This window comes from Dromiciops gliroides, chromosome 3, assembly GCF_019393635.1.
Source record: "Dromiciops gliroides isolate mDroGli1 chromosome 3, mDroGli1.pri, whole genome shotgun sequence".
NCBI lineage: Eukaryota > Metazoa > Chordata > Mammalia > Microbiotheria > Microbiotheriidae > Dromiciops > Dromiciops gliroides.
The window spans coordinates 549685485-549712258 of record NC_057863.1 but is presented as its reverse complement, the minus strand read 5'-3'; the positions used below and the strand labels follow the sequence as shown (position 1 = coordinate 549712258).

General features: G+C 43.5%; 1 protein-coding gene across 1 annotated transcript in view; it reads right to left on the bottom strand.

Annotated features, from left to right (window-relative positions):
- MYO7A (myosin VIIA) overlaps window positions 1–26774 on the bottom strand; it is a 185590-nt gene that overhangs the window by 14777 nt on the left and 144039 nt on the right. The window contains 12 exon segments of the mRNA XM_043994596.1: window positions 588–773; window positions 3803–3909; window positions 6041–6128; window positions 7705–7818; window positions 9691–9796; window positions 11337–11492; window positions 12431–12584; window positions 14792–14949; window positions 15659–15783; window positions 19941–20131; window positions 24409–24578; window positions 25479–25605. Of these exon segments, the coding sequence (XP_043850531.1) occupies window positions 588–773; window positions 3803–3909; window positions 6041–6128; window positions 7705–7818; window positions 9691–9796; window positions 11337–11492; window positions 12431–12584; window positions 14792–14949; window positions 15659–15783; window positions 19941–20131; window positions 24409–24578; window positions 25479–25605 (1682 nt within the window).

Here is a 26774-nt window from a genome sequence, read left to right as displayed (position 1 = left end):
CTACCAGTCTAGTATACTTAAATACTTTGGACCTAAGATTTCACTGGTATTGGTATTTCCTTCATTGATACAGATCAAGTCTTAATAGACAATCTTCATGAATTGATATACCTAAGAAAAACCTATCATCTGGTGACTGAAATTCTGGCCCAGAACCCATCATGGTGTCTTGCACACAATGGGCTCTTAATAAATGTATATTGAACCACAATGAATTGATAGGACCAGTCCAGTGACCTTGTAAAAAAAAGTGAGGCTAGTTGGGACCACCTGTTCTTGATAAACAACCTTGATGAACATTGGCTCTGGGATTACAATTTCCCTAATTGTTAAAAAACCACCCATTTAATAATACATTCTAGAATTTTGCCAGAAATTGGAATCAAGATCACAAGCCTAGAGTTTGAATAATCTACCTCCTCCTCCTTTTAAAAAATTAGAATGACTTAATTTTTCTTTCCTTCATGCCAACAACCCCATTCAACCACCCCTACTCCCAATCGACAAACATAGATTACCTAGTATGTGTAAGACACTGTGGGATGTGAGAAGGGGAATCCATTATCCCTAGGGATTGTTCTGCTTACCCTTTTCCAGTCATCTGGAGAGATCTGCCGAATAAGGTCTTGTGGCACCAGCTCACGCAGCATCTTGGGAATGCTTGGGAAATAGGATTTGTCATCTTCAAATTTGACCCTGTAGATCAGGGCTCCCAGCTGAAGGACTTCTTCCCTGGTTGACTTATGGTAACCACGCAGGTATTTGGGCAATTCCTGTAAGAGACAGCAGGATAAGGAGAAGAGAAAAGCTGGCTCCTTCCTTCAAGAATGTCCAATGCCTCCCTAATGGCAGGCATTGAAGTCCCTTCATGATTTCATTCAAAGTTAAATTTCTTTTTTTCTTAGAACTATGATTTATTGATTTTTGTCTTTCTATCATAGTCATCTCAACTCTTCCCCTGCCCTGTTTAAACCCTGCCATGTGACTAATAATTAAAATCAAATAAGTCCAATACAGTAACAACATCTAACAATGTATACAATATCTATCCTCCTAATAATTCTCCCCTCTCACTTTCCACATGGCACAAAGGGGGAAGTATGGTCTCCAGGACCCTCATTGGTTTTTCAATTACTTAGACTTTATTTATCATGTTGTAGTCATGTATATATCTTTCTCTTGGTTTTGCTTATTTCCTTCAGCATCAGTTGATACATATCTTCCCATTCTTCTCTAAATTCCACATAATCTTAATTTCTTACTGCACGATAATATTCTGTTATCTCCATATGGTAGAGAGTTATTTTTAGCCATTTCCCAACTGATGGAAAACTTACTTTTTTTCCAATTCTTTGCGGTCACAAAAAAATTGCTATGAATATTTGGTATATATTGTCTTTCATGATTTTACCCTCCTTTGAGGTAGAAAATTAACAGTTGGCTCTCTGGACATAATTTTGCCTGCATAATTCCAAACTAATCTCTAGAATAATTGGGACAGCTCACAGTTCCACCAACAGGGCATTAGTATGCCTGTTCTCCCACACCCCTTCAACATTGTTCCTATTTTTGTACATATCTGATAATTTGTAGGATGCTGTTTTCATTTGCATGTCTCTTTTAGTAATTTGGAGCATGTTTTCATTGGGTCATTTATATAGTTTGTAGTTCTTCTTTTGAAAACTTTTGAGGTAGCATGATGTGAGTAAGCTGAATCTGGAGTCATGAAGATCTGGGTTCAAGTCCTACTATCTCTGATACATTCTGGCTATGTGTGGCCTTGGGAAAGTCATTTAACCTGTCACTGTCCTAGAGAACCTGCTAAGACCATGAGTTGCAGAAAATTTGCCAATCTGTACAGGTAGAGTATAGTACGTTCTTTATGGGAAGCTCCCTACACAAATGGAATCATGGGTCCTGTTTTAAAAGTGAACCTGTTCAGAGGGGCAGCTAGGTGGCGCAGTGGATAGAGCACCAGCCCTGGAGTCAGGAGGACCTGAGTTCAAATCCGACCTCAGACACTTCACACTTACTAGCTGTGTGACCTTGGGCAAGTCACTTAACCCCAATTGCCTCACACACCACCCCCCAAAAGTGAACCTATTCAGATTTAATATCCCTTGACTAACCAAGTGTGGTGTCACACACTCGTAATCTCAGCTACTGGGGAAGGTTTAGCTAGTGGATCTCTTGAGCTTGAGGGTTCTGAGCTATAGTGGGTTAAGCTAACCAGGTGTCTAAGTTCAACATTGGCACAATGAGTCCCTGGGAGCAGGGATTATAACCCATCTCCCATTCCCGATTACATTACCTCTCTTCATAATCATGTCTTCCCAGCGCTCAAATAAACTTTTTGCCCTGCCCTCCCTAACTCGGGAAACCTCCTGGTTTCAGGAGGCAGGCTTGCTGCAAAGATTGGAAGAAGGGGTCAGTCACAGGGAAAGGGAAAGAGGTCTGGGGCCTGTATGACTCTATAGCTTCCAGCTCTTCCAAAGGATTCCCCCACAAAAAAGGACAGGCAACCCAGCCCAGGCTGAAAATGGAGCAAGTTATAACTTCCATGTTGATCTCTGTATATATGTATATGTATGTATACACACATATACATACATATATGCATATATACATGTATAAACATGTATACATATATATGATGGGTTTTGCTTTTCTTGTATTCTCATTGAGGGGAAAATGGAAGGGAGAGGATTTGAAACTGAAAATAAATTGAAATAAATTAAATTCTGAATTCAAAATTTAAATTAAAACTAAAAATTAGATTAAAAATAAGACCATATCTCCTAAAATTAATTTTATGGTAGGACATTTTATCTTTAGGTTTTATTTCCATTCTGAGATTATTATGGAAAATACTTGGAGCTAAAACTAATTTCTGCCAAGATGCTTTCCATTTTTTTTCCAGCAGTTCTTATAAAAAAAACCCGAGTTTCAAGTAATTTATGTTACTGAGTTTAAGAAACAATGGAACACTTCAATTGCTTCTGTTTCTTACTTATCTAGTCTGATCTACTAATTTATTTTTCTGGTTTTTGACCAGTACTAAATAGTTTTGGTAACTAATGTTTTGTTATATTATTTGAAGTCTGGTAATTCTATGCTCCCCCTTCACTTGTACTTTTTCTCATTATTTCTCTTGAAATTTTAGACTTTTTGTTCTTCCAAATGAATTTAATTTTTTGTCTGGTTCTATTTATTAATCCCTTGGTTTTGATTAGTAGTCACTAAATTTGTAAATTAATTTTCATATTATTATCATTTTTATTATATTAGCACAGCCCAAACATGAGCAATGAATCTCTCTCAAATTGTCTCCTATTATTTGTGTAAAGAGAATTTTATAGTTATACTTAATACATATTATATTTATTTTGGTAGATACTCTTTGGAAAATATTCCACTTGTCCCTCACTCTCCCTCTCAGGGCCTCAGATTCTTCATCCATAAAATGGGTACAACAAACCCTATCCAATGACAGAGTTCAGCATCTGGAAGGGAAGGCTCACCGGAGAAAGTGAGGGTGGGAGTGTTAGGTGGAGGGGAAGTGGTGGGGGAAGGTGGCCTTGAATCAGGTCAGTCTTCATATCAATTTATCAATAAACATTTATTAAATGCCTACTCTATGCTAAGCACTGGATCCCTTTCCCAAGAGCAAAAGCCTTCCTAGAGATGCCATTACTGAGCAGCCCTTAGATCTCAGAATTTCTCTAGGTTTAGGAAGAAAGAGAAGCTCCTCCTCTCCCTCCAGGAGCACAGAACAATCCAAAGAGAATGCCCCCATGCTCACCTGATAATAGTGGAAAATAGAGTCTGCCATTGGGTCCTTCCCAGGAATCGTATTGGTCCATAGCTTCTTCATGAAGAACACTTGGTAGGTAAGAGAAGGCACAATTCCTGCAAAGACAGACCCACTGTCAACTTGGGCAAGCCTGGCAATGAAACCTATGGGTTTTGAGGGCCATAGGTCACTGTCAGCTTTGGCATCTACTGTTGTTCATAATCAATCAATTCATCAGTCAGTCAATCAACAAATGAGCATTTGTTAAGCACCTTCTATGTCCCAGGTAGTGCTGGGGCACTAGATATACAAATACAAAGACTGAAATAATCCCCACCTTCAAAAGGCTTGTCTTCTAAAGGGAGAGACAACAAGTACTTAATATAAATATATACAGCATGCATATGAAGTGAGTGAACATAAATGTATAGAAAAAAAATACAAAGTGGATTGAGAGGCAGGGCACCAGTGTTGGGGAGAATCAGGAAAGGCTTGATGCAGAAGATGGTGCTTGAGACGCATCTTAAAGGAAAAGAGACACTCTGTGAGGTAGAGGTAAGGAGTATGGAAGATAGATAGACTGGAGTGGGGCAAAGAGGCAAAGAGACCAATTAGGAGGTTGGTACAATAATCTGGGGGGAGATGATGAGGGCCTGGAATACCTTCTCTTGTTGCCCCCTCTATCCCCCCCCCAAAAAACCTGGTCAATTCCTCCACATGGGGGGGGGGGTAATGAGGGTTAAGTGACTTGCCCAGGGTCACACAGCTAGTAATTCTCCACATTTCTTTTAAATCCTATTCAAAAGCCACCTCTTCCAGGAAGCTTTCCCTGACTTCCCCAACTGCTAAGAATCCTCCCCCTTACAACCTCATGTAGCACTTTCTCTTCATTTCTCCAATGCACATAACAGGTAATATTGGATGTACACTTATCTGTTTGTGTATTAAACTGAGCTACAGGAAGGCAAGGACTGTGTCTTAACTAAACTTTGTATAAACTCTGTATCTCCCCGGCATCCAGCCTGGTGCTCTGCAGGCTTAATATTTAAAGGGCATTGTTGAAATGGTTCTGCTCCCTCTGCCAGGTCTAGACTCTAAGCATTTGTAAACTGTGTTGCACTTTCAGTGATTCCAAGTTACTCCCTGACACAAAACCCGACTGTTTCACCACCACGAGTCTTCCATCGACAACAACAATAATAACTAGCACTTTAAAGTGGGTGAAGCACTGTACAGTTCATTTCATGAAGAATCTAATTGCCGAGGAAGAACGAATTCAAAGAGGGATGAAGAGAAACATGGTCATTCTAAATAGGAGGCAGTACATTGCCAGTGATGTCTCATGTGCAAGAAATGATGTAAAAATCTATGATGCGGGAAATGTAAGGTCAGAAGGGGAGGTGGGTCAGTCATGTAGTGAGAGCAAAGGGATAACTGATTCATAGCCCAGCCTGAGGGCCACCCTGGTGCCCAGTACCCTAGAGCAAAGCTTCTTAAACTGTGGGTCCCGACCCCATAACTGAATGGGGGGAGTCATGAAAAATTAGGCAGTAAATGTTTGATTTGTATATCTATTTTATATACCTATATGCCCAGTGTCACACAAAAATTTCTTGAGTAAAAAGGGGTCACGAATGGAAAAAGTTTAAAAAGCCTTGCCTTAGAGAAAGGCCTTCAGTACATTTTCTGTCTGTGGGGCATTTATGGGAAGACTGAGAAGAATGGAATGAGAAGGCATGGATGGGTGTTGATCTCTACCCATGGAAGGCTACCCACAACAATGAGATCACAGTATAGGTATATCATGGGGAAACCATGGAGGTTCTGAGTTCAATTCAAAAGACATTTAATTTTTTTAAGCCTACTGAGTGCAGAGTCCCCTATGAGATACCAAGATTAGCTAAGACATGGTATTGATCCTCATTGAAGAATAGCAAATAAAAGCATCCGGAAAGGGCCTGAGAGAGATCAGTTTCTCTGGCCTTTTCACCCCCAGTTTCAGGGAGGCAGTTGATTAAACCCCCTAAGATAAGTAGGTGTGGGCTACCTTTAGGAAGATCATATAAGGCACAGACCTCCAACCCCAGATTCCCTAGGTTGAGTACTGTAGGTTTTTATCCCCTGATGGTCAAGTTCTTAAAATGTGTGACCTTGGGCAAGCTGAGGTCCTTTCATTTGCTGTCTCTGGTGATGAGAAAGCTAGACCACATAGCCCCTTCCAGCTCTAGAAAATTCTCAGAATGTTACCATCTTTCACTGGTCTTGCTTTTTTTATCCAGTCTGTCAAGTGCCGGACGAAATCAAAGAAGAAATCACCCTCAGGGACACTGATGACCTGGAGAGAAACATCTCTGTTAGGACAAGGTGACTGACAGCAGACCCCTGTTTTCAACTTCTTGCTACTACCTGAGATCAAACCTGAATTACCTCTTACCTGGGATGTTCTGATTGTCTTCTAATCAGTCCCCTTGCCTCATCTCTCCCCTTCCCCAGTAGTTCTCAGCTCTGATGATGTCATTCCCCTGTTTGAGACCCCCCTAGTGGCTCCCCAGCGCTGCTAAAGAACAAAGTCTAAACTCTTTAGCCTGGGATCCAAATTCTTCTCCAGTCTGGCACCAACCACCCTTTCTAGCTTTATGTCTCACTCACCAATGTCCTTGGTGTACCCTGTGCTTTAGACAAAATAGACTCTTTACTATATTGCTAAACCATCATCCCCTTTCTTGCCCCCATGCCTTTGCTCACACCATTGCTTGGAGTCCCTTCCCTTCCAATGTCTATTCATTTCATTCCTACCTATCCTACAAGTCCCAGGTTTCTAGATTAAGGTTTCCATTTTTCCTACCACTATATATACACATATTTGTATGTAAATGCATGTGTTAAATGAGAGTCGTTATGTTAGATTATAAACTATTGTTAAATACAAAGTAATAATGTTCTGTAGTAGAGAGAAACAGCACATGGTTCTCAGATAGCTCTGTACAGGTTTGCATGCACACACGTGTGTCACCTGTACACATACACACGTGTGTTGTGTATACATGTGCACATGTGTACACACACAAAGGTTGTACATATGTTACCTATATGATGGAAACTGTAAGGAGAAACCATTTGACCCACAGGGATTGTCTCCATGTGCCAAATGTCACTTCTTGCCATGGTTTGTAATGTCAATCAAGCATTTTGTTGACTTGTACCTTAACCTTTGAGCACTGGGTCATTTCACCCTAACATATGACCCTATGCTGTCCTTATGTACACACCAGATCCAACATACATAGACTACATAAGTCTAAACTTCCACTCAGAGGTGTAAGCAAAGTCCTAGAAAGGAAAGATTACTCTGGGCTGGGACAGAGATTGGTGGTGCTGGGGGTAATGATGGTGTAGGGGCTCCGGAAAGGCTTCTCACCACCTCCCAGTCTCACTCTGCCCTTCCCCACTTTGTGCATCTCCTATGCCTGGAATGAATCCTTTCCCCTCCCCCAGTCTTCTCCCCCAGCTAGAACAGGAGAAAATAGGCCCCTTGAGGGCAGGGATGGCTTCATCTTTGCCTCTGTATCCCCAGTACAATACCTAGCACAGAGTAGGTACCTGAATGTTGAATTGAACTGGAATTCCCTCCCTTCCTTCAAGGCCCAGATTAGGTAGCTCCTCTTCCCTGATCATCCTTAACAAGAAGCGAACCCTTCCTTTATGGGTTTCTCACATCCTTTGTCTAGACACGCTGTACTTATTGCCTGGTTGGCATTTTACTGAGTGATGCCCTAATTGAATTCTCACCATTCTACCATCCATCTCACCACCTTCTCCTCTCCCACCTCCCCAACTACTACATAATCTGATATGTTCCACAGCTCCTAGCCATCCTTGTTAACTGACTGACTGAGTGATAACTGACTCACCTTGTCAGAAATTTTAACAAAGAGGCTGAATCCGTCTGAGGCCTTTAGGAGCAGCCTCGTGGAGATGCTCTGACAGAAATCCTTGGCTTTGGTGCTGGATTCCACTTCGAAGGCCTTTGTGGAGGGAAGAGTAGATGTCCTCAGAGCTCCTTCCAACAGGGTCCCCTCAATCCCCAACCCCTTCCCCCAAAACAATACCCCACATGACCACTTTCCCAGGAGACTCATTTGGAGCCCTCTCTTACCCTCCCCTGACCCATCCCACATTTGCCACAAGAAAGTTGGGGGATGTTTTCAAAACTTCAGATAATTCTGCCTTGGTTGTTTTGTCCTAGGAGGTTTCTCCTGATTGTGGTCTCGTTGTTGTCCTCCCCACAACCACCGCTGTCCTCTTTCTGTCCTCTTCCACCGCTCTGCCTTTATCCTCCACCCCACTCCATGCCTTTTCCACCTCTTCATTGACTTCAAGACCCAAGTCAGGTACCCTCTTTTCCAAGAAGCCTTCCCTGATTTCCCAAGGCTGAAGTATAGTAGAAAGAGAACTGGACTGGAAATCAGAAATCAGAAAACCTAGGATTCAGTTCCCAGCTCCGCTACCATCTATGAGACCTTGGACTTCACCTCCCTTGGCCTCAGTTTCCCCATCTGTAAAAGGAGGATCGTAGCTCTAGAACTGGAAAGGACTTCAGATGCCAATGAGTCCAACTCTTTCATTTTGCAAATGAGGAAACTGACGCCCAAAGTCACAAAGGCAGTCAGAGGTAGGACTTCCGTCTGGGTCCTCTGAGTTCTGACTCTTTACACTGTACAATTCTGGACCAGATAAACTCAAAGCTTCCTCTAAGCTCTAAAAATCTCATTCTCTTTCTTGAGCTTCCATGTTTGGCCTTTCCTGTCCACTTCATCATTCTCTATCCTGTACTATGCTTATTTGTGCACATATCCAATTCTCTGTAGTAGAACAGAAGTTCTGTGAGGGCAGGGATCATGCCATTTGTCTTCTCTGAGTCCTTAGTACTAAGCACAGGGCCTTGAATGCAGTAGACATTTAACAAATACTTGTTTTTCAAAATGTCTGTTAATTATTAAGTCTGTCCTGCCCCATGAGGCCACAGCGTGAATTCCTCATGAGCTCCATATGGTATTGGAATGAGCAAAAGGATAAGGATAATTAGATAAGTATCTAAAGGTACAGGTTTTTTCCAGTGTAGAATGGGTTGCCTTGAGAAGTAGTGAGTTGCCTCCCACTGGAGGTATGTAAGTGAAGGCTGGCTGGCCATTTGTTAGGGATGCTAAAGAAGAGGTTTAAGGGTTCACCTAGAAGCCCTCTAAGGTCCCTTCCAACTCTTCTGTGGCCCTGTATACTGTGAGGACCTGACTTCTAAGCAGTTGATTTGTGTTTGACTTAGTCAACATACTAACAGTAAGAAGAGGGTGGGTGTTATGAAGGACGCCAGCCATAGGACTTGGAAGTGACTAAAGGAGGAGGACCTTAACCAAGTAACATTGAGAGAGCCCTTGATAAGGAAATCCATTTGGCCTTGAAGGCCATGGCCACAGGGGAAGGAATGATAAGGAAAAGGTAGGGAAATCCTACCATAGAAGAGTAGATAAAGGACAAAGGTATTCATGTAGTCCCTGAAAAAAACAGAATTAGTAGAATTCCTAGGCTGATTCCCACGACACTTGAGAACATAGAAATAAGGTCAATTGGAAGTTGATTGTAGAATCTAATCAAACAATGGCAAGAAGAATGGATTTGGAGTCAAAAGAACTGGATTCAAATCCTGACTGCCAAGTACTACTTGCATCACCTTAACCAAGTCACTTCCCCTTCTTTTTTCCAATTGCATGATCTTTAAGGTCCCTTCCTGCTCTGAGTCCCATGAAAACCATCCCAGAGCTCTTTTCTCCTCTTGCCTCCCATGGTCTAACGTGGGTAAGGCCCTGGCAACTGCGAATAAGCTGCTCAGGCCTCAGGCTTACCTCATCGGTGTCATCGGGAAAGTAGACTTTGTGGAAAATCTGGGTGGTTTTGTGCTGAATGGCCTCCACTTCCACCAAATGGGGGGGATACTTCCGAGAGCCATTCCTGAAAGGCAAAGCATCTCCCTGATTGTCAGAGGCCAGGGAAGCTGGGCACTCGGGTGAGGACCCAAGACTCACTCAGGAGCTAGGGCACAGGACATCCATCCCTACACAGAGATGCCCAAGATACTCATGAAGCCCCTTGGTTCTCTCCTTTGTCTTCATTCCTCACAACCATTACATTAATGTAAATACAGTCCCTTCCCCCATGAAGGTTACCATCTATCTACTAGGGGAGATATAAGACACATCAACAAGAAGCACTTACTGTGTACCAGGCAAACACTGGGTAAACAAAGAAAGACAAAAGACGTGATCCCTGCCTTCAAGAAACTCACATTCTAATGGGGAAGGTAATATGTAAATATCTAAGAACCATATGTATAGGCAGCTGGGTCATGCAGGGGATAGGATGCTGGGCCTGAAATCAGGAATACTCTTCTTCCTGGGTTCATATCTGGCCTCAGGCACAAGCCATATGACCCATGGTAAGTCATTTAGCCCTGTTTGCCTCAGTTTCCTCATCTGTAAAATGAGCTGGAGAAGGAAATGGCAAGCCACTCAGTGTCTTTGCCAAGAAAACCTCAGATGGGGTCATGAAGAGTTGGGGACACCACTGAAATGACTGAATAACAACAAATATGTGTATAATGTGTATATATACATTTTCACATATGTATATATATTTATGCATAAATATGTATTTATATATAAACATGTATGCATGCACACACACATAGGATAGGAAGTAACGGGGGCAAAGTGAGATCAAGATAAATTGCTCTAGGAATGTTTGAGGAAAGAAAAGGATTTTCTGGGGGTATCATGAAAAAGGTAACACACCTCGCCTCAGCACTGAAGGCAGATAGTTGATAGGTAGAGAGGTAATCAATAGACAGGCAAACTGACAGACAGATTGATAAGAAGCCAAAAACAGACAAAGGAAGGAGAGAGGGGGATGGATGGAGGGAAGAAGGGAGAGGAAGAGACAGAGGGAGAGAAAGAAAGAAAGAATGAGACAGGGAGAGAGAGAAAAAGAGAGCGCGCGAGCAAGCAAGCACACGTGCATTTATTAAGCACTGTCATTGGCCAGCAACTGTGCTAAGTGCTGGGGATACTAAACAAGTAAGAGAGTTCCTGCCCTCAAAGAGCTTACCTTCTAATAGGGGAAAGACAACACATGCAGGGGAGCTAAGAGGAGAGGGTGAGAGGTGGCATGGCATGAAGATGGCCAAGAAGGGTTGGGGAGGCTTGGTTCCTGGCAAGGTAAGGTAAAAGCTCACCCATCAGAGCCTCAAATCCCAGAGGTGGACACCCAGGGGAATAGGAAGGATAAGGGAAAGAAAGTATATTTTTACCACTTAAGTAAATTAAAGGGAGTGCATTTGTTATCTAAGGATGCTTTTAATTCTAAATTCTGTTATCCCATAATCCTTCTCGAGTTCTCTCACATTGCTGAGTTTCCATGACTCAACACTCCTGTGCTTGTCTGAGAACCGTCTTCCCAGGATTCACCTGGCATTCTATCCCAGCCCTGCCCATACCTGAGAGCCTTCTGGAGCCTCTGCATGCAGTCTGTGGATAGCTGGCAATGCTTCCGGGACTGGAGGAACCTTTGCACGTGGGGGAGCAGGATGTTGCTGGGTGGGAAAAGGCCCGTGCACAGCCAGAGCAGCTCCCAGCCTCGCTCCTCACTGTACCTGGGCACCAGAGAGATACCAGCCAGGTCAGATTTCATAGCAGCTCATGCTATTCCCCCATCATAGTGGGGATAGGAGGGTGGGATCAGGGAGCTTTCCTGTATGCTCCAGACCCAGCCCCATAAGGTGACAACATACTTGGGGAAGGAGGGAACTGTCATCATGGTTAGTTATATTCTCCTAGTTGAAGCAGCTATGGAATAGAGACAAGAGTGTGCTGGTAAATGTTCAACAACTGAATTTCTACGAAAAAAAAAAGTGGGCCTGACACACTATTTAAAGATGAATCTTCATTATTAATATTTTCTCCATCATTTCTTAAGTCTAGATAAGCAAGAAACAATAAACCAGGCCCTTGTTTGTTGATTTCTGAAGTATAAATAAGTGTTCACACTAGAAATTTAACAATCACCTCTCCAAAGGGCACCAGCTAGAGATGACTCCAGCACATCTCTGAGCAGGGGAAAGAACATTGGTCTGGCTATCAGAACACTTGGACTCTGCGACTGCCATTCACTGACTATGTGACCTTAGACAATCTGCTTTATCTCTCGGTGCCTCATCTATTAAATAAGAGAACTGATAAGGTTCCTTCCAATGAATGTTTAGGTACCTGTTGTATTTCAATTCATTGAAAATGTTGGTAACCCACAGATGGGCTAACTTCACAAACAGGCTTGGCAGGCAGTCTCCCATGGGGTGTGATTGTAATGGTGCCTGCCTTCAAGACACTTACAGTCAGTCCCCTAGGCCCTGCCCATAGTAGTCACTGAATAAATGTTCAGGGAATTGATTTTTTTAAGTGTAAGAAGTAGTATTTGATATGAGCCTTGAGAGATGGGTGGGAATCTGGCATGTGGAGGCAGAAAACTGGGGTGGCTCTTGTTGTCTGCTGGCTTCCCTGCCTAACAACTGGGTCCCTCCTATTAGCTACATACCTGATGTGGTTGTCAGTGAGTTGCTTAAGAATCTGTACGTAGATCTCATCCTTCAGGGGTTCAGCCTTCAGTGCCCCTTCAAAGATCTGGTCCGTGAGCTCATTGACAGAGCGGGTCCTCTTGGAGGGGTAGTCACCCATGTACTTGAGCATGGGTACACCACCTGTCAAGGAAACGCTAACCAAGCTCCAACTAAGAACTAACCTGGGACTGTGGTGAGAGGATTTCTAACAGATACTTAGCGACTGGATGTTCAACCAGAGACCATTAAGTTAGAAAGAAAACTCAGGAGGGTGTGGAGCTGGTAAGAGTCTGAACTTGGCGTCAGAAGTCACTAAACCTTTCTGGGCCTCAGTTTTCTCATCTGTAGATTGAACGGATCTGACCACATGTAAGGTCCCTTCTGGTCCTAAATTCTATGATCCCATGAACTGTGTTTGAATCCTGGCTCGGTCAGTAACCTAACGTTTGACCTTGGGTAACTCTCTTCCCTGGCTCTCAGTTTCCTCATCCTTAAAATGGAGATCTATATGCCTGCCCTGCCCAACTGACAGAGTTATCATGAGCGTAATAATAATGGGAGCTGCAACTGACATGACTTTGAGGTTTGCAAAAATGATTTATATATATTATTTCATTAGATTCCCACAAAACCCTGTGAGATAGGTACTGCAGGCAGTATTATTTGCATTTTGAAGATTATGAAACTGAAGTTCAAAGACTTTAAAGTGAATTTCCTATGATCACGTAAACAGTGAATGCAAGAGGAAGGATTTGAACCCCAGTCTTTCCTGACTTCGAAGTCCAACATTCTTTTAACTCTACCACATTGCCTTCCTGATCAAATGGGGACATCTTATTCTCTCTCCCCCTTTTCTGTCTCCCTTATACAATCACACCCTTGATTCTACATGGCCTTAGTACTTTCATTTGGGTAGACTGGTAGTTTCCTGTGTGTCCATTTTATTTTCTTCAGGAAAGATGACCTAAGATTAACTCTAAAAATTAAGGTCATCCAAGACCAAAAGGTTTATGGTGGAAAAAGAACTATGGAGTCTGAATAGAAACTGAAGCATACAATTTTCACTTTTGTTGTTGCTTTTTTGTTATTATTGTTGTTTATTTTTTCTTGTGTTTTTTTTCCTTTTGTTCTGATTAATGTAGAATTATGTTTGACATGATTTACTGTATAACCTATATCAAATTGCTTCCTGGCTTCGGGAGGGAGGAAGAAAAATTTGGAACTCAAAAAATATCTTTACATATAAACGAGAAAAATTAAAACAAAGAAATAATATATATTTTTTTAATTAAGGTCATTGGGGCAGTTAGGTGGCACAGTGGATAGAGCACCGGCCCTGGAATCAGGAGGACCTGAGTTCAAATCCGGCCTCAGACACTTAACACTTACTAGCTGTGTGACCCTGGGCAAGTCACTTAACCCCAATTACCTCATTTAAAAAAAAAAAAGAATTAAAAAAAAATTAAGGTCATCCTAAGATTGTAAGCTCCCTGAGGGCAAGGACCCTCTCTTATTCTTCCTTGTACCCTCCTTCCCCCGTCTCAGTGAATCAATAGATACTACTTGTTTGTAAGCTTCATGAGGACAGGATCGATCTCTCCCAAGGCCTAGCATGTGATTTGGGACTTCATAAGGTTATGAATGTCTATTAATCTCCTGCAAAGGTGCCCAACCTCCACCTCTTACACTTTGCCTTCCTCTCTTCCTGTGAGTTTCTATTTTTCAATACCTTGTTTGTCTTGTGTGTCTATCTTCTTGGGTATTTTCTTTTACTCTTCTCTCTTTTTTAATTGGGCCTGGCTAGACCAGTGGCATAGAGGGAAGCCCTCTGAATGATTCTTGGGCAGAACGGGGAAAAGATTCTTCCATCGAAGAGGAGGAAATATGACCTTAGCCTTCCTTTGGAAGAGATCTTAGCAATCCATCCCTTGGCTCCACCTTTCATTTTACAGATGAGGAAAACTGAGGACCACAGCAGGAAAAAAATGCCTAGGGAAACTAACCGTGTTAGTGGCAGCCTTGAGACTTGAACCCTGGTGTCCTGATTCCCAGTCCACTGTCCCACACTGCTGGGTGAACTCAGCCTATCACAGGCCTGGTGCTGATTTTCCCTATAGATCAGGCTAGCAGTCATTGGACTATGCAGAGCTTAGTCACAAGACAGAGACCTTTCCCCTCTAGCCTGTTCTGAGCCTAGACAGTTCAGGCTTCCTCTTCTTCCCCCGTCTCAGAATGTCTTGGTGATGCCCCTGACCCTCCCTGGGCTCCCTCCCTTCCAGGGCTCAGTGACAGCTGGTCCCCATGCCCCAGCACCCCCATATCACTCCTGGGCAGGATATCAATGAAGGCCATGCAGGCCTCTTGGGACAGCTCCTCATTGCCCAGAATCTTCTTCAGCAGGGCCTGCTTCAGGGGCTCTCTCGTGTGGCTCCATAGCTTGTCCTTGCCCCGGGCCTTGGAGATCATGACCCGGCTTAGAGTGTGCTTGGGTGGGGGCCTAGGAGGGTGCCAAACACAGGTGAAAAGGGGTAGTTTTAAGCAAGGCCACAGGAAGCCAAGCCAGAGCACTGTTCTTTATCTCTCAGAGGCTGAGCAGAAATGATGGAGTGGGAAGACTGGAGAAGGAAAAGCAGGCTTCTTAGGAGCTTTCTCATCTCTTCCTATCTGGCAATTTCAGAAGCCACTAAGCTGGATGGTTCTCAGACAAGGGCTAGACAAGGGATGAGTCACTTAACTTCCAAATGCCTAAGGCATTAGCACTAGAACTTCTCTGCTAGGTCCCAGGGCTTCTGATCTTTGAAAGCAAAGGGAGTTCCCACACTGGGAGCTACCCACAATGAGCACTACACAGATCCTTTTGAGGATAATAATAAGAACTGACATTTACATAGAGTTTTGAGGTTTTCAGAGCATTTTACATACATTATTTCTTTTGATCCTCACATCTACCCCATGAAACGTGCTATAATTTTCTATCTCCATTTTACAGATAAGACAGAATTCAAACCCAGCTTTTCCTGAATCCGGATCTTCTGTCCCCAAATTGCCCATCCAACCTATTGCACCATCACTGTATACATACCCGGTATCTTTCAAAGGTACCCATATTGCTGGCCCAGAAGGTGTTGGAAAACCAGGGTCTGGGATCATGTTCCTAGTGAGGAGAAAGTCCTGAGGCTGCTAGGCTTGGGGTTAGGGACCAGTACCTGAAATAATCATAAGAGAACTCCTCCAGGGTGTAGGGCTTCACTCGGACTTCAGGCTCTGCCATGTGCAGCTGGGAAAGGCGGATGATGTCTTGTCTCTGGTCTGGGGTCATCGTGATTAAGGCCTAAGGAAGTGAGAGCCTTGTGTTAATTCCATCCAGGTCCCAAAGGCCTGAAGGGACTGCAGTTCTCCTTGGCAGAGGGAGCACCATCTGGGAAGAAATCACCCTGCTCTCAGATCCTAAACAATGGCATAAGGCCCTAAGCCAGGCACTGCAGAGGGAAGGAAGGAAAAGAAAAGGGAAGAAGAGCCAGTTCTACCTCCTAGTCTAGTGGGGGTGTCTAGAAGTGGAATGGAAGCTCCCTGAGAATAGGGAGTGTCTCATTTTTGTATAGATGTCACCTGAGCCTAGCACAGTGCCTAGTGCCCTTCAGGTACATAGTAAATGCCCGTGAAAACTGACAATGAGCACACGAGTCACTTTAATATAAAATAGAACAATAGGCTAAATCTAGGCTACTCCCTTAGGATGAGATTTCTTCAAAAAGGAAAAAAAAACACCACCAACAAAGCTTCCATGTCTTCTATGCTGAGGGCCATGCTGTGGAGCCAGGTCAGGGTGGCCATTCCTGTTTGTTGGTAACCACATGGAAGCTTGGTGGTGGTGGTGGTGGTGGTGGTGGGCTTCTTCTGTCCATGTGTCCCATCTCTCAGGGGTTTGCACTTTGAGATGATGAAGGCTCTCCTTTCTGGATGCAGAAGAGCTCCTAATTCTGTAGATTTACAACAGGGTGCGATCTATCCCTCCACCTCTCTCTTCCCTTCCAGCTAGAAACCATTTCATGATTGTTGGGAGCTGCTTCTTGAGATTCAAATAGAGGGAGCAGCAGCTTGCCCGGATCCTCCTCTTTTGCTCCAGGGCCTTCCTATAACCATTGGCATATGGCATCTAAAAGCACATGCCCTGCCAAGGAAAGTCTGAGTCTAGATTTGGGCTGTGTCTTTGGTTGGTCTCTTGTATATTCCTGATCTTAGGTGAATGGGTTCAAGGTGGGTACATCCAGGTTTGAAGGGGACCTCATGATTTCAAGAGGTCCAGAGGTCTCGGGTGGGCAGTAAGGCATCGTGGGCAACCGCTCCAACACTCCTGAAGAGGACTGCCACTAACCAGAGGAGTGGTCCAAACTTGGACACATCCATCCCAGGATAGGTATGCACATAAGATCAGGAAGACTTAAAACAAGCAGCCCAAAGCCCAGGTTTACCTGGGCAGGACAGGTGCTTTGGATGCCATGTGCTCATGGCCACGTGAAAGTTGGAGAGGCCAGTGGCCCCTCCCCCTCCCCCACTCAAACCTGACACACTCATAGCCAGAAAGGAGGAGGGGTTGTTTGTCCCCTTTTATACACTTAGTGATCAGCTCTTCTAGCTCTATAGCTGAAGGTGAAGATTCTTCATCATCTCCAAGTGTAGAGATGAGCCACACATGGCAGGAAGCAAACCCTCCAAAGCTTTCATGTGGCTAAGAATGGCGACCTTGAGTATGCTTCATGGGACAGCCCTTGTGATGCTGTGGTACTTTAAGATTTACCCATGATTTCCTCTCAACAACCATGTTACAGAGGAGGAAACTAAGGCTGAGAAAGGGAGCTTAATGGTCACACAGCCAGGTCCTCAGACTTAGGAGGGACTGTGGTATAGTGGAGAGCCTGCAGGCATTGGAGTCAGAGCACCTGGGTCTAATCTCTACTCTGCTATTACTTATGAGCTGTGGGACCCTTACCAAGTTGTTTGGTCAACTTCTCTGGACCCAAGCTCTTCATCTGTAAAATGAGGGGATTGTACCTCTAAAATCTCAGTTCTAAATCCAACCTATGACCCCAAATGTAGGATTCTTTCTATTATACTAGACAAGGAAAATAATAATACCAAATGACTATATACTAAATATATCTTCTGTGACCTTCTCTGAAGTGTTTCTTTAATGATTCCCCATCATGTGGAAATAGGCCTGGGTGAGGAAGGGGAGAGAAAGGGAGAGGGAAAAGGGGAGAGAGAGTGGGGGGGGGGGAAGGGGAGAAGAGGAAAGATAAGAGAAAGATAAAGGAAGAGAGGGAGAGAGAAACCATAGCACCAGCCTAGTTGAGTGTGAAGAGACTCTTGACCATCCCAGGAGATTAATCATTGGATCACAGAGCTGAAGAGACCCCAGAGGTCATCTAGTCCAATTCCACTTCTTTCACTGATAAGGAAATTGAGGTCCATTGAGGTTAATCTTTCACAACTTGGCCCCAAACTAGCTTTCCAGTGTCATTAGCCATTATCCCCTTTCCCACTCTGCAATCCTACCAAATTGGTCTTCTCTGTGTCCCTCCCATGTGATGCTCCATTTCCCATCTCCATGTTTTTGTACTGGCCACCCTCCATGCTTGCTATGCATTCCCTCCCCCACTCTGTCTCACAGAATCCCTCTCTTTTTCAAGAAACCACTATCTATATTGGTGGTTCTTAACCTTGATTCCACAGATCTGCTAAGGGGTCCAAGGAGAGATTTTAGGAGGTCCGTGAACTTGGAATGATTTCAATATAATTAGTTTCCTTTGTAATATGATAGATTTTATTTTATGCATTTTAAAAACATGATTTTGAGAAGGGGTCCATAGGCTTCACCAGAATCACTGACTGTCAAAGGGATCCAAGACAAAATAAAGGGTTAAGAACATCTGGACTACAAGATCTTCCCAACTGCTAGGGCCTTCCCTCCCTAACTATATGACATTTGTTTTGTATTCATTCTCTCTGTGTCTCTGTCTTTCTCTCTGTCTCTGTGTCTCTGTCTCTCTCTCTGTATTTATGTAGCCAATCCTCATTGCTCACAGATTCTGTTTTTGCAAATTCGCCTACTCACTAAAATTTATTTATAACCCTAAAATCAATACTCATAGTACTTTTGTGGTCATTTATGGACATGCGCAGCAGAGTTGTGAAAGATTTGAGTCGCCTCCACGTGTTCCTATCTGAGGGTGAACAAAATGATTCTCTGCCTTCTTGTTTCAGCTCTTCTACTATAAACATGTCTTTTTCGCGGTCCATTTAGTATCATTTATTTTGCAATTTTGTGCTTTTTGTCATGATTTCACTATTTGAAATGGCCCCGAGGCATGGTGCTGAAGTGCTGTCTAGCGTCCCCAAGCCCAAGGAGGCTGTGATGTGCCTCACTGAGAAAATACGTGCAGTAGAGAAGCTTCATTCAGGCATGAGCTATTGTACTGTTGGCTGAGAGTTCAATATTAATGACTCAACATTAGATATATCCATAGATAAAGATATATCTGTATATCACAATTTATTCTCATCATTTATAGTAGTTATGTTTTAAGTGCTTATTTTTATGTTATATACACACATATATTTATTCTGTACAAACATACACAAATACATACATATTGTCTCTCAAATTAGAATGTAAGCTCACTACGAGTTGGGATCTTTTCATCTGTACATATAGCCCAGTGCCTAGTACAGGGGAGGTACTAAGTAAATGGTGATGGGCTAGAAGAGGGAGTGAGGAATCTGCAGATATTCTCTGGGGATAGGAGTACCCACATGGATGAAATCATGGCTCTCAGAAATAAAGAAGTGAGGATTTGTAGTTAAAGTGCACATCTTTTTACAAATATATTTCTTTCAATCTAAATAAATTCCATTTAACATCACTTTTACCGTCATTTTCTTATTAAATCAGTGCCCTTGAATTCTGTACAAGCTAGATTGGTGGGAGCGGGGTGGGGGTGGGGGGAAGGATAGCCTGTATTTGAAGCAAAATAATAGAACACAATAATTGCCTGAGAGGGATACAAAACGAAGAGCTCTGAGGTCAGCTAGGAGAGAGACGGCTACCAGCGGGAGGGATCTGGGGAGGCTTCAAGGAGCCATGTAGTTAAATTATACTATGCTATACCCTTTCAGTATAAAGAGCTTGGATTTTAAACATCACAAGCATTCTACTTGGAGCCCCATGACCAGGGTTGGTCTTTAAAAACCTCTTAACTCTTTAGGGCTTCAATTTCCTCCTCTGTGAAGTGAAGGGATAAGACACAGTGATTTGTAAAGCACTTTACAAATCCTATGAGATTGGGGTGGGGGGTGGGGAAAGCTATTACAGTTCTGGAAAACTGTGACCAAAAGCAAAGAGCCCAGACCTCCCAACCCCCAAGACAGGCTACTCCCGCCCAGGGCCACACAGCTCTCCATACTTTGCCAACCTGTCCCAATACCTACCACAATTTCCCGAGAAGGTGCCGTAGCCGTGGGCATTACATACACACAGTCCGTAGGGAAGTCTCCTCGTATCTTGGTTCTCTCATTCACTCCATTGGCCCAGCCAGAATTCATGACGTGCTCACCAGTGTCATGGTCTAGGATGATGAGGTCCCCTTTCAAGAAGCTGAGGAAGCCAGACTCTTCACCCACTGGAGGTAGAACAGGTACAAAAAAAAATGTGAGCTAGAGAGACCTAAGGATCCTCTGGACCATTACTCTACTTTGATACTCAAGACAAGTAAGTAGAGGGCAAGAGAGCACCTATCTTCTCTTGATGAGTAATTTCAAGCCACTGAATCCATATGAAGCACATAACTGAATATTGAAAGATCCAGCAGATGTGATGGCTCACTGTCAGTGATCATTGAAAGACTGTGGGGCACTACCACCAGATTTCCAAGGACATATGTCAGCCCAATTTCCAAAAAGGTAAGAGCTTGTTAAACTATAGGCCAATGAGCTTGCCTTCAACTCCAGACAAAATTCTAGAATGTATTATTAAAGGGGCATCAAGAAAAGAAAGCCATGACCACAGATTCAACATGGTTTCATTAAGAACAGCTCTTGACATAAGTTGACTTTCAGGCATTTTATTTTTTAAGCAGGAGAGCTATTAAAATTTTTTTTCTTGGATTCCCTCCTCCCCACCATAAAAACAAGTCACCCCAAATTAATCTTATTTCCTTTTTTGATGAACTATCTTATATTCATCTACTTGGTGTCCCTTTGTATTTATTTACTTTGTATTTTGCTATATATGTTTGTTTGTTTTTTTGGTGAGGCAATTGGGGTTAAGTGACTTGCCCAGGGTCACACAGCCAGTAAGTGTTAAGTGTCTGAGGCCGGATTTGAATTCAGGTACTCCTGACTCCAGTGCTGGTGCTCTATACACTGCGCCATCTAGCTGCCCCCACTATATATGTTTTAATATATGCTACTCATCTCCCTCATTAGACTGTTAACTCATTGTAAGTAGAGATGGTTTCATTCTTTGCACTTGTATCCCTGGAATTTAGCACAGTGCCTCATATAAGTGCTCATATAAGGTACTTATGAAATGTTTGTTGATTGATCGGGGGAATGCTATGAGTATGGCTTACCTAGATTTCAGCAAAACATTTGAAAAAGTGTCCCCATGATATTCTTGTAGAAAAAAATTGGCAAGATGTGGGCTAGACAATCATACAATTAGGCATATCTGGAACTAGTTGAATGGTCAGACCCAAAAAGTAGTTATTAATGGTTTGATGTTGGCTTGGCAAGAAGTCTCCAACAGAGCACCTCAGGGATCTTTGCTAGTTACTATATTGTTTAACATTTTAATAAGTGATTTGGATAAAGGATTATCAAATTTGTAGATGACACAAAGTCAAGAGGAATAATCAACAATCATTTTTAAAAATATCTCAATAGGCTAGAACATTGAGCCAAATTCATTAAGATGAAATTGAATAAAGACAAATGTAAATTTTCCAACTTGGGTTCAAAAAGAACTTCACAAGTACAAGATAATAAGAGTAAAGGTTAGATACTAGTTTATTTGAAAACTATCTGAAGTCCCAAGGATATCAAAGAAAAGGGGGAAATGAACCTATTTGTAAAAAAAATATATTTAGAGCGGTTCTTTTTGTGGTGGCAAAGAATTGGAAATTAAGGTATGTCCATCAACTGGGAAATGGTTGAACAAGTTGTGGTATATGAATGTAATGTAATACTATTATGCTATAAGAAATGACAAGCAAGCAGGTTTCAGAAAAACCTGGAAAGATTTACATGAACTGATGAAAAATGAAGTGAGCAGAACCAGGAGAACATCATACACAGTGATAGCAATATCTTACAATGATCAGCTACGATGACTTTGCTATTCTCAAGGTTTGGTGGGGTTTTTTTTGCAAGGCAATGAGGGTTAAGTGACTTGCCCAGGGTCACACAGCTAGTAAGTGTCAAGTGTGAGGCCAGATTTGAACTCAGGTCCTCCTGAATCCAGGGCCGGTGCTCTATCCACTGTACCACCTAGATGCCCCAAAAGAGACAAAGTGTTTTGTTTTGTTTTGTTTGTTTTTGTTTTTTTTTGGTGGGACTTTGCTATTCTCAGCAATACATTGATTCAAGACAATTCCAAAGGACTCATGAGCAAAAATGTCATCTGTATCCAGAGAAAGAACTGAGGGAATCTGAATGCAGATTGAAGCATACTATTTTCATTTTATTTTTTGTTTTTTTTCCTTTTGATCTATTTCTTTTTTGACAACATGACTAATATGAAAATATATTTTATATGATTACAAATATATAATCTATATCAAATTGCTTACCATCTTAGGGAGGGGGGACTTGAGGAAAGAAGAGAGAAAATTTGGAACCCAAAATTTCTTTTAAAAATGAATGTTGGTGGGGCAGCTAGGTGGTGCAGTGGATAGAGCACCGGCCCTGGAGTCAGGAGTACCTGAGTTCAAATCCGGCCTCAGACACTTAACACTTACTAGCTGTGTGACCCTGGGCAAGTCACTTAACTCCCATTGCCCTGGAAAAAAAAAATGAATGTTAAAAGGGAACAGCTAGGTGGCGCAGTGGATAGAGCACTGGCCCTGGATTCAGGAGGACCTGAGTTCAAATCCGGCCTCAGATGCTTGACACTTACTAGCTGTGTGACCCCGGGCAAGTCACTTAACCCCAATTGCCTCACCAAAAAAAAAAAAAAAAAAAAAGAAGAAGAAGAATGTTGGGGCTGCTAGGTGGCGCAGTGGATAAAACACTGGCCCTGGATTCAGGAGGACCTGAGTTCAAATCTGGCCTCAGACACTTAACACTTACTAGCTATGTGACCCTGGGCAAGTCACTTAACCCTCATTGCCCTGCCCCCAAAAAATGAATGTTAAGAATTGTATTTATTTGTAATTGGAGAAAATAAAATACTATCAGAATAAAAAAAGAATTAGAAATATCCAGAGAATAATGAGTTGCCTTAGGACATAGTAGAATCCCCCTCACTTGAGATCTCTAAGTGAAGACTAAAGACTCCTTGTAAAGCATGTTTTAGAAAGAATTCTTGTTAGGTATGGGTTAGACTGCAGTGTCTCTTGGGTCTCTTCTAATTCTGAGATTCTGTGATTCTCAGACTAATAAAGGGAAAAGAGGAACTAGCCTGGGGATGTTCTACAAAGCCTAGTTATCTTGTTATCCTTTGAAAGGATCAAATGTTCTTTCCAAGGTAAAGAAGGTAGGACATTGATAACGGGTCATTTGAGCTGTGGAAATGGAAAGCCAGCAGCTGTGTTCCAGTAACATCCCTAAGGATGGAATCAAACTTTACTAACCCAGAGTTGTCTACAACTAATACACAAAGACAAGGAAAAACAAATCCTAGGGGCAGCTAGGTGGCTCAGTGGATAAAGCATCGGCCTTGGATTCAGGAGTACCCGAGTTCAAATCTGGCCTCAGACACTTGACACTTACTAGCTGTGTGACCCTGGGCAAGTCACTTAACCCCCATTGCCCCCAGAAAATGAAAAAAAAAAAAGCTGGCCTAACAAAAGATGGAGGTAGTCAATGCTGCTGGTGGTGGTGTAGTGGTGGAGGTGGCAGCAGCAGCCTGGGATGCTCATATCAGGAAAGGAGATCCCTTGAATGAGTTCTGATCTCCATGCCGCTTGGCAGAATGTGTATGCATCTGGGGAAGGAAGACACCTTGTGGCCGCTTCTAAGAGTTCACTGTGATTCTTTGGTTCCCAGTGCAGTGCAGAGCACACCGGTGTGGCAGTCAGTAGCTTTTTGGGTTCAAATATTACCTAAGCTACTCATTGCTTGTGTGACTCAAACTCTCTAGGCCTCAGTTTCTTCTTTTATAAAATCAAAGAGTAGGACTAGATAGTGTTCCTATTTCTATTTCCCTGTCCCTGGCTGAGTGGAATATAGTTAGAGAGGCATGGGCAGAGACAGGGCACAGCGTAAACAAAGGCAGGGAGGTGAGAATGAGCTTGGTATGTGTGTGCACACACACATGCACATGTCTACATGGACATATGTATGAGCGTGGTTGGAGCAGGGGGTGGGAGACGGGGTGGCAGGAGGTTAAGAGGACCCAGGGTGAACAAGGGTAGTATAGTAGACAGCCCTATTTGGGCTCTGATACAAGCTGGGCAAGTGATTTCTCTGAGTCTCTATTTCTATATCTGTAAAATGGGATAATAATCCTTGTACTACCTGCCTTACAGGATGATCAAATGATTCAGGTTCTGTGAAATGTAAGATGTCATCATTCTAGTTATTCTTATTATGAGGGGTAGGGGGCATTTTTGGAGAGCTGTAGGGCAAATGGTCCAGGAGGGAAGGGTGCATCATGGCATCCAGACCCCCTGGGAAATCAATCCCCTCTTGGTCCTGGCCCCTTTGTGCAGGGGAAAGGGGAATGGGGTTCACTCACCAGGGTTGGGGTTGTCTTGGAGGGCGACCACAAATTTGGACCTCTTGCGCAGCCCCTCCAGGAAGGTGACCACCAGGTCTCGGATGTCCTCAGCATTACTGGAGGTGAATGTATACTCATCCCCCTTGATGGTGGCCAGTGTGAAGCTCTGTGCCTGCAGCTTCCCCCCACTGCAAGAGAGAGCAGGGGCAGTTCCTGAGCCTCCCACTGAACCTCTAGGCCCAAAGTCCATCACTGCTAAAGGGGGGTCACTACACTTCAAGGCCTTCATGTGTTCATTTTAGGTGTTGGCTGAGGAGAATCACATACGGGCCATAAATTTAGAATCAGAAAGGGCATTGGATGTCATTGGGTTCAGTCTCCTTCTTTTATAGGAGGTAGAAGCCCAGGAGGCAGTAGTCTGTCACCAAAAACCTTCAAATGAGGGCCAGATGACCCCTAATTAGGGATGTTGTAGAGAAGAAGCCAGATGTCCCTTGGGTTCTCCCCGACTCTGGGATTGTATGATTCTCTGAGGCTCCGAGAGGGCGAGGGACCAGGCCAATGTCACACAGGTTGTCAGAAGCAGGCCTGGTACTAGAACCCAGGAGTCTGACTCCAATGACTGGGCTGATTCTGCTGCTGTGATCAGATGGAGCCATTTATAGTATAAACTATCTTGCCTGAGTTAATTTTTCCTAAATCAGATTTTCTTAAAGCGGGACAAACCCACAGTTCAGAACTGGACCCAAACAAGAGAAATTAGAGAAAAGGAGCTTTGGGCTCAGTGTAAGGAAAAAACTCATTGGCAATTCAAGCTGTCCCAAAATTGAATCAGTTGTCTTGTAAAGTGGTGAGCTCCCAGTCACCAGAGAGAAGCACTAAGGAGTTCTCTGAAGGCCCTCCCAGATCTGAGAGTCTGCCTGTAGGGTTACAAAAGCTCTAACTAGCTAACTAACTAACTAACTTTCTCTCCCCCCACCTCCCTTCTCCCCCCCTTCCCCCCCTCCCCAGTCTGGCTCCTGGCTGGCCTGCCAATCAGCCCACTTCTTTCTGCTTGTGCGCCCCTGCTCCCATCCCTGTGTCCTCACCTGCTGCTGGACACGGCTGTGATTTCAGGGTAGGAGAGCTCTAGCAGGACTTGCTCCTGCTCATCCACAAAGTAGACTCCAGTCCAGTTGACAGCGACAATGACATCGTTCTTGGGCAAGCTGGGCCCTGGGTCAGACACAGTATATACTGTAAGTAATAATGATGTTGGTGGTGATACTAATAAAAGAAAAACCGGCTGAAGGAGCTAGGGATGCTTAGCCTGGAGAAGAGAAGACTTTGGGTAGATGTGATTCATGTTTTCAAATATTTGAAGGTCTGCCAGGTAGGAGAGGGTTCAGCCTTATTCTGCTTGGCCCTGGAGGGCAGAACTAGGAGCAATGGGGAGAAGTTATAGAGAGGTAGATTTTCAGGAAGAAATTCCTAATCATTCAACTGATCAATCAATGGACGGTTATTAAGCGCCTACTATGTGCCAGGCACTGACTGCTCCAAGCACTGGGATATAAATAAAAAGTAACAACAATTCCTGCCCTCAAGGACCTTACATTGAAATGGGGAGACAGCATGTTTATAATAGGCGTATATAAGATATATTCAGAGTAGAGGGAGGGTAACGGAAAGCACTAATAAGTGTGTGTGGTAGTGGGGGGGAGGTTGGAAAGACTCTCCTGCAGAAGGTGGCATTTGAGTCTCAAGGGAAGCCAGGGCTTCCAAGAGGCAAGGGTGGAGAGGGAGTGCATTCCTAAGATTCAGAGCTATTCAGCAGTGGAATAGACTGTCCAGGGAGATACTGAGTTCCCTATCACTAGAGGTATTCAAGCAAAGGCCACATGGCCATTTGTCAGGTATGTTGTAAAAGGGATTCCTATTCAGGTATGGTTTAGACTAGGTGACCTCTGAAGTCCCTTCCAACTAGATTCTATGAGGCCAATCTTAATTTAATAGATGCGAAAATGTGACCATCACTGCTGCCCAAATGTGAAACAACTCGCCTCAGAAGGTAATGAGTTCCCTGTCACTTGAGGTCTTCTAGCACATTGAACTAGATCATTTTTCCCCTTGGGGGGGGGGCTGCAATCAGGGTTAAGTGACTTACCCAGGGTCACATAGCTAGAAAGTGTCTGAGGTTGGATTTGTACTCAGGCCCTCCTGACTCCAGAGCCATTGCTCTATCCACTGTGCCACCTAGCTGTGCCAACTCAGAGCTTTAAAGAGCTCCCTGGGGCCTTGAGAAATCAAGGAATTTGCTAATGATCTCATAGCCCATGTGTGCCAGAGGTGAGTCTTGAACCCAGGTCTTCCTGACTGAGGCTGGCTCTGTCCACTAGGGTGGA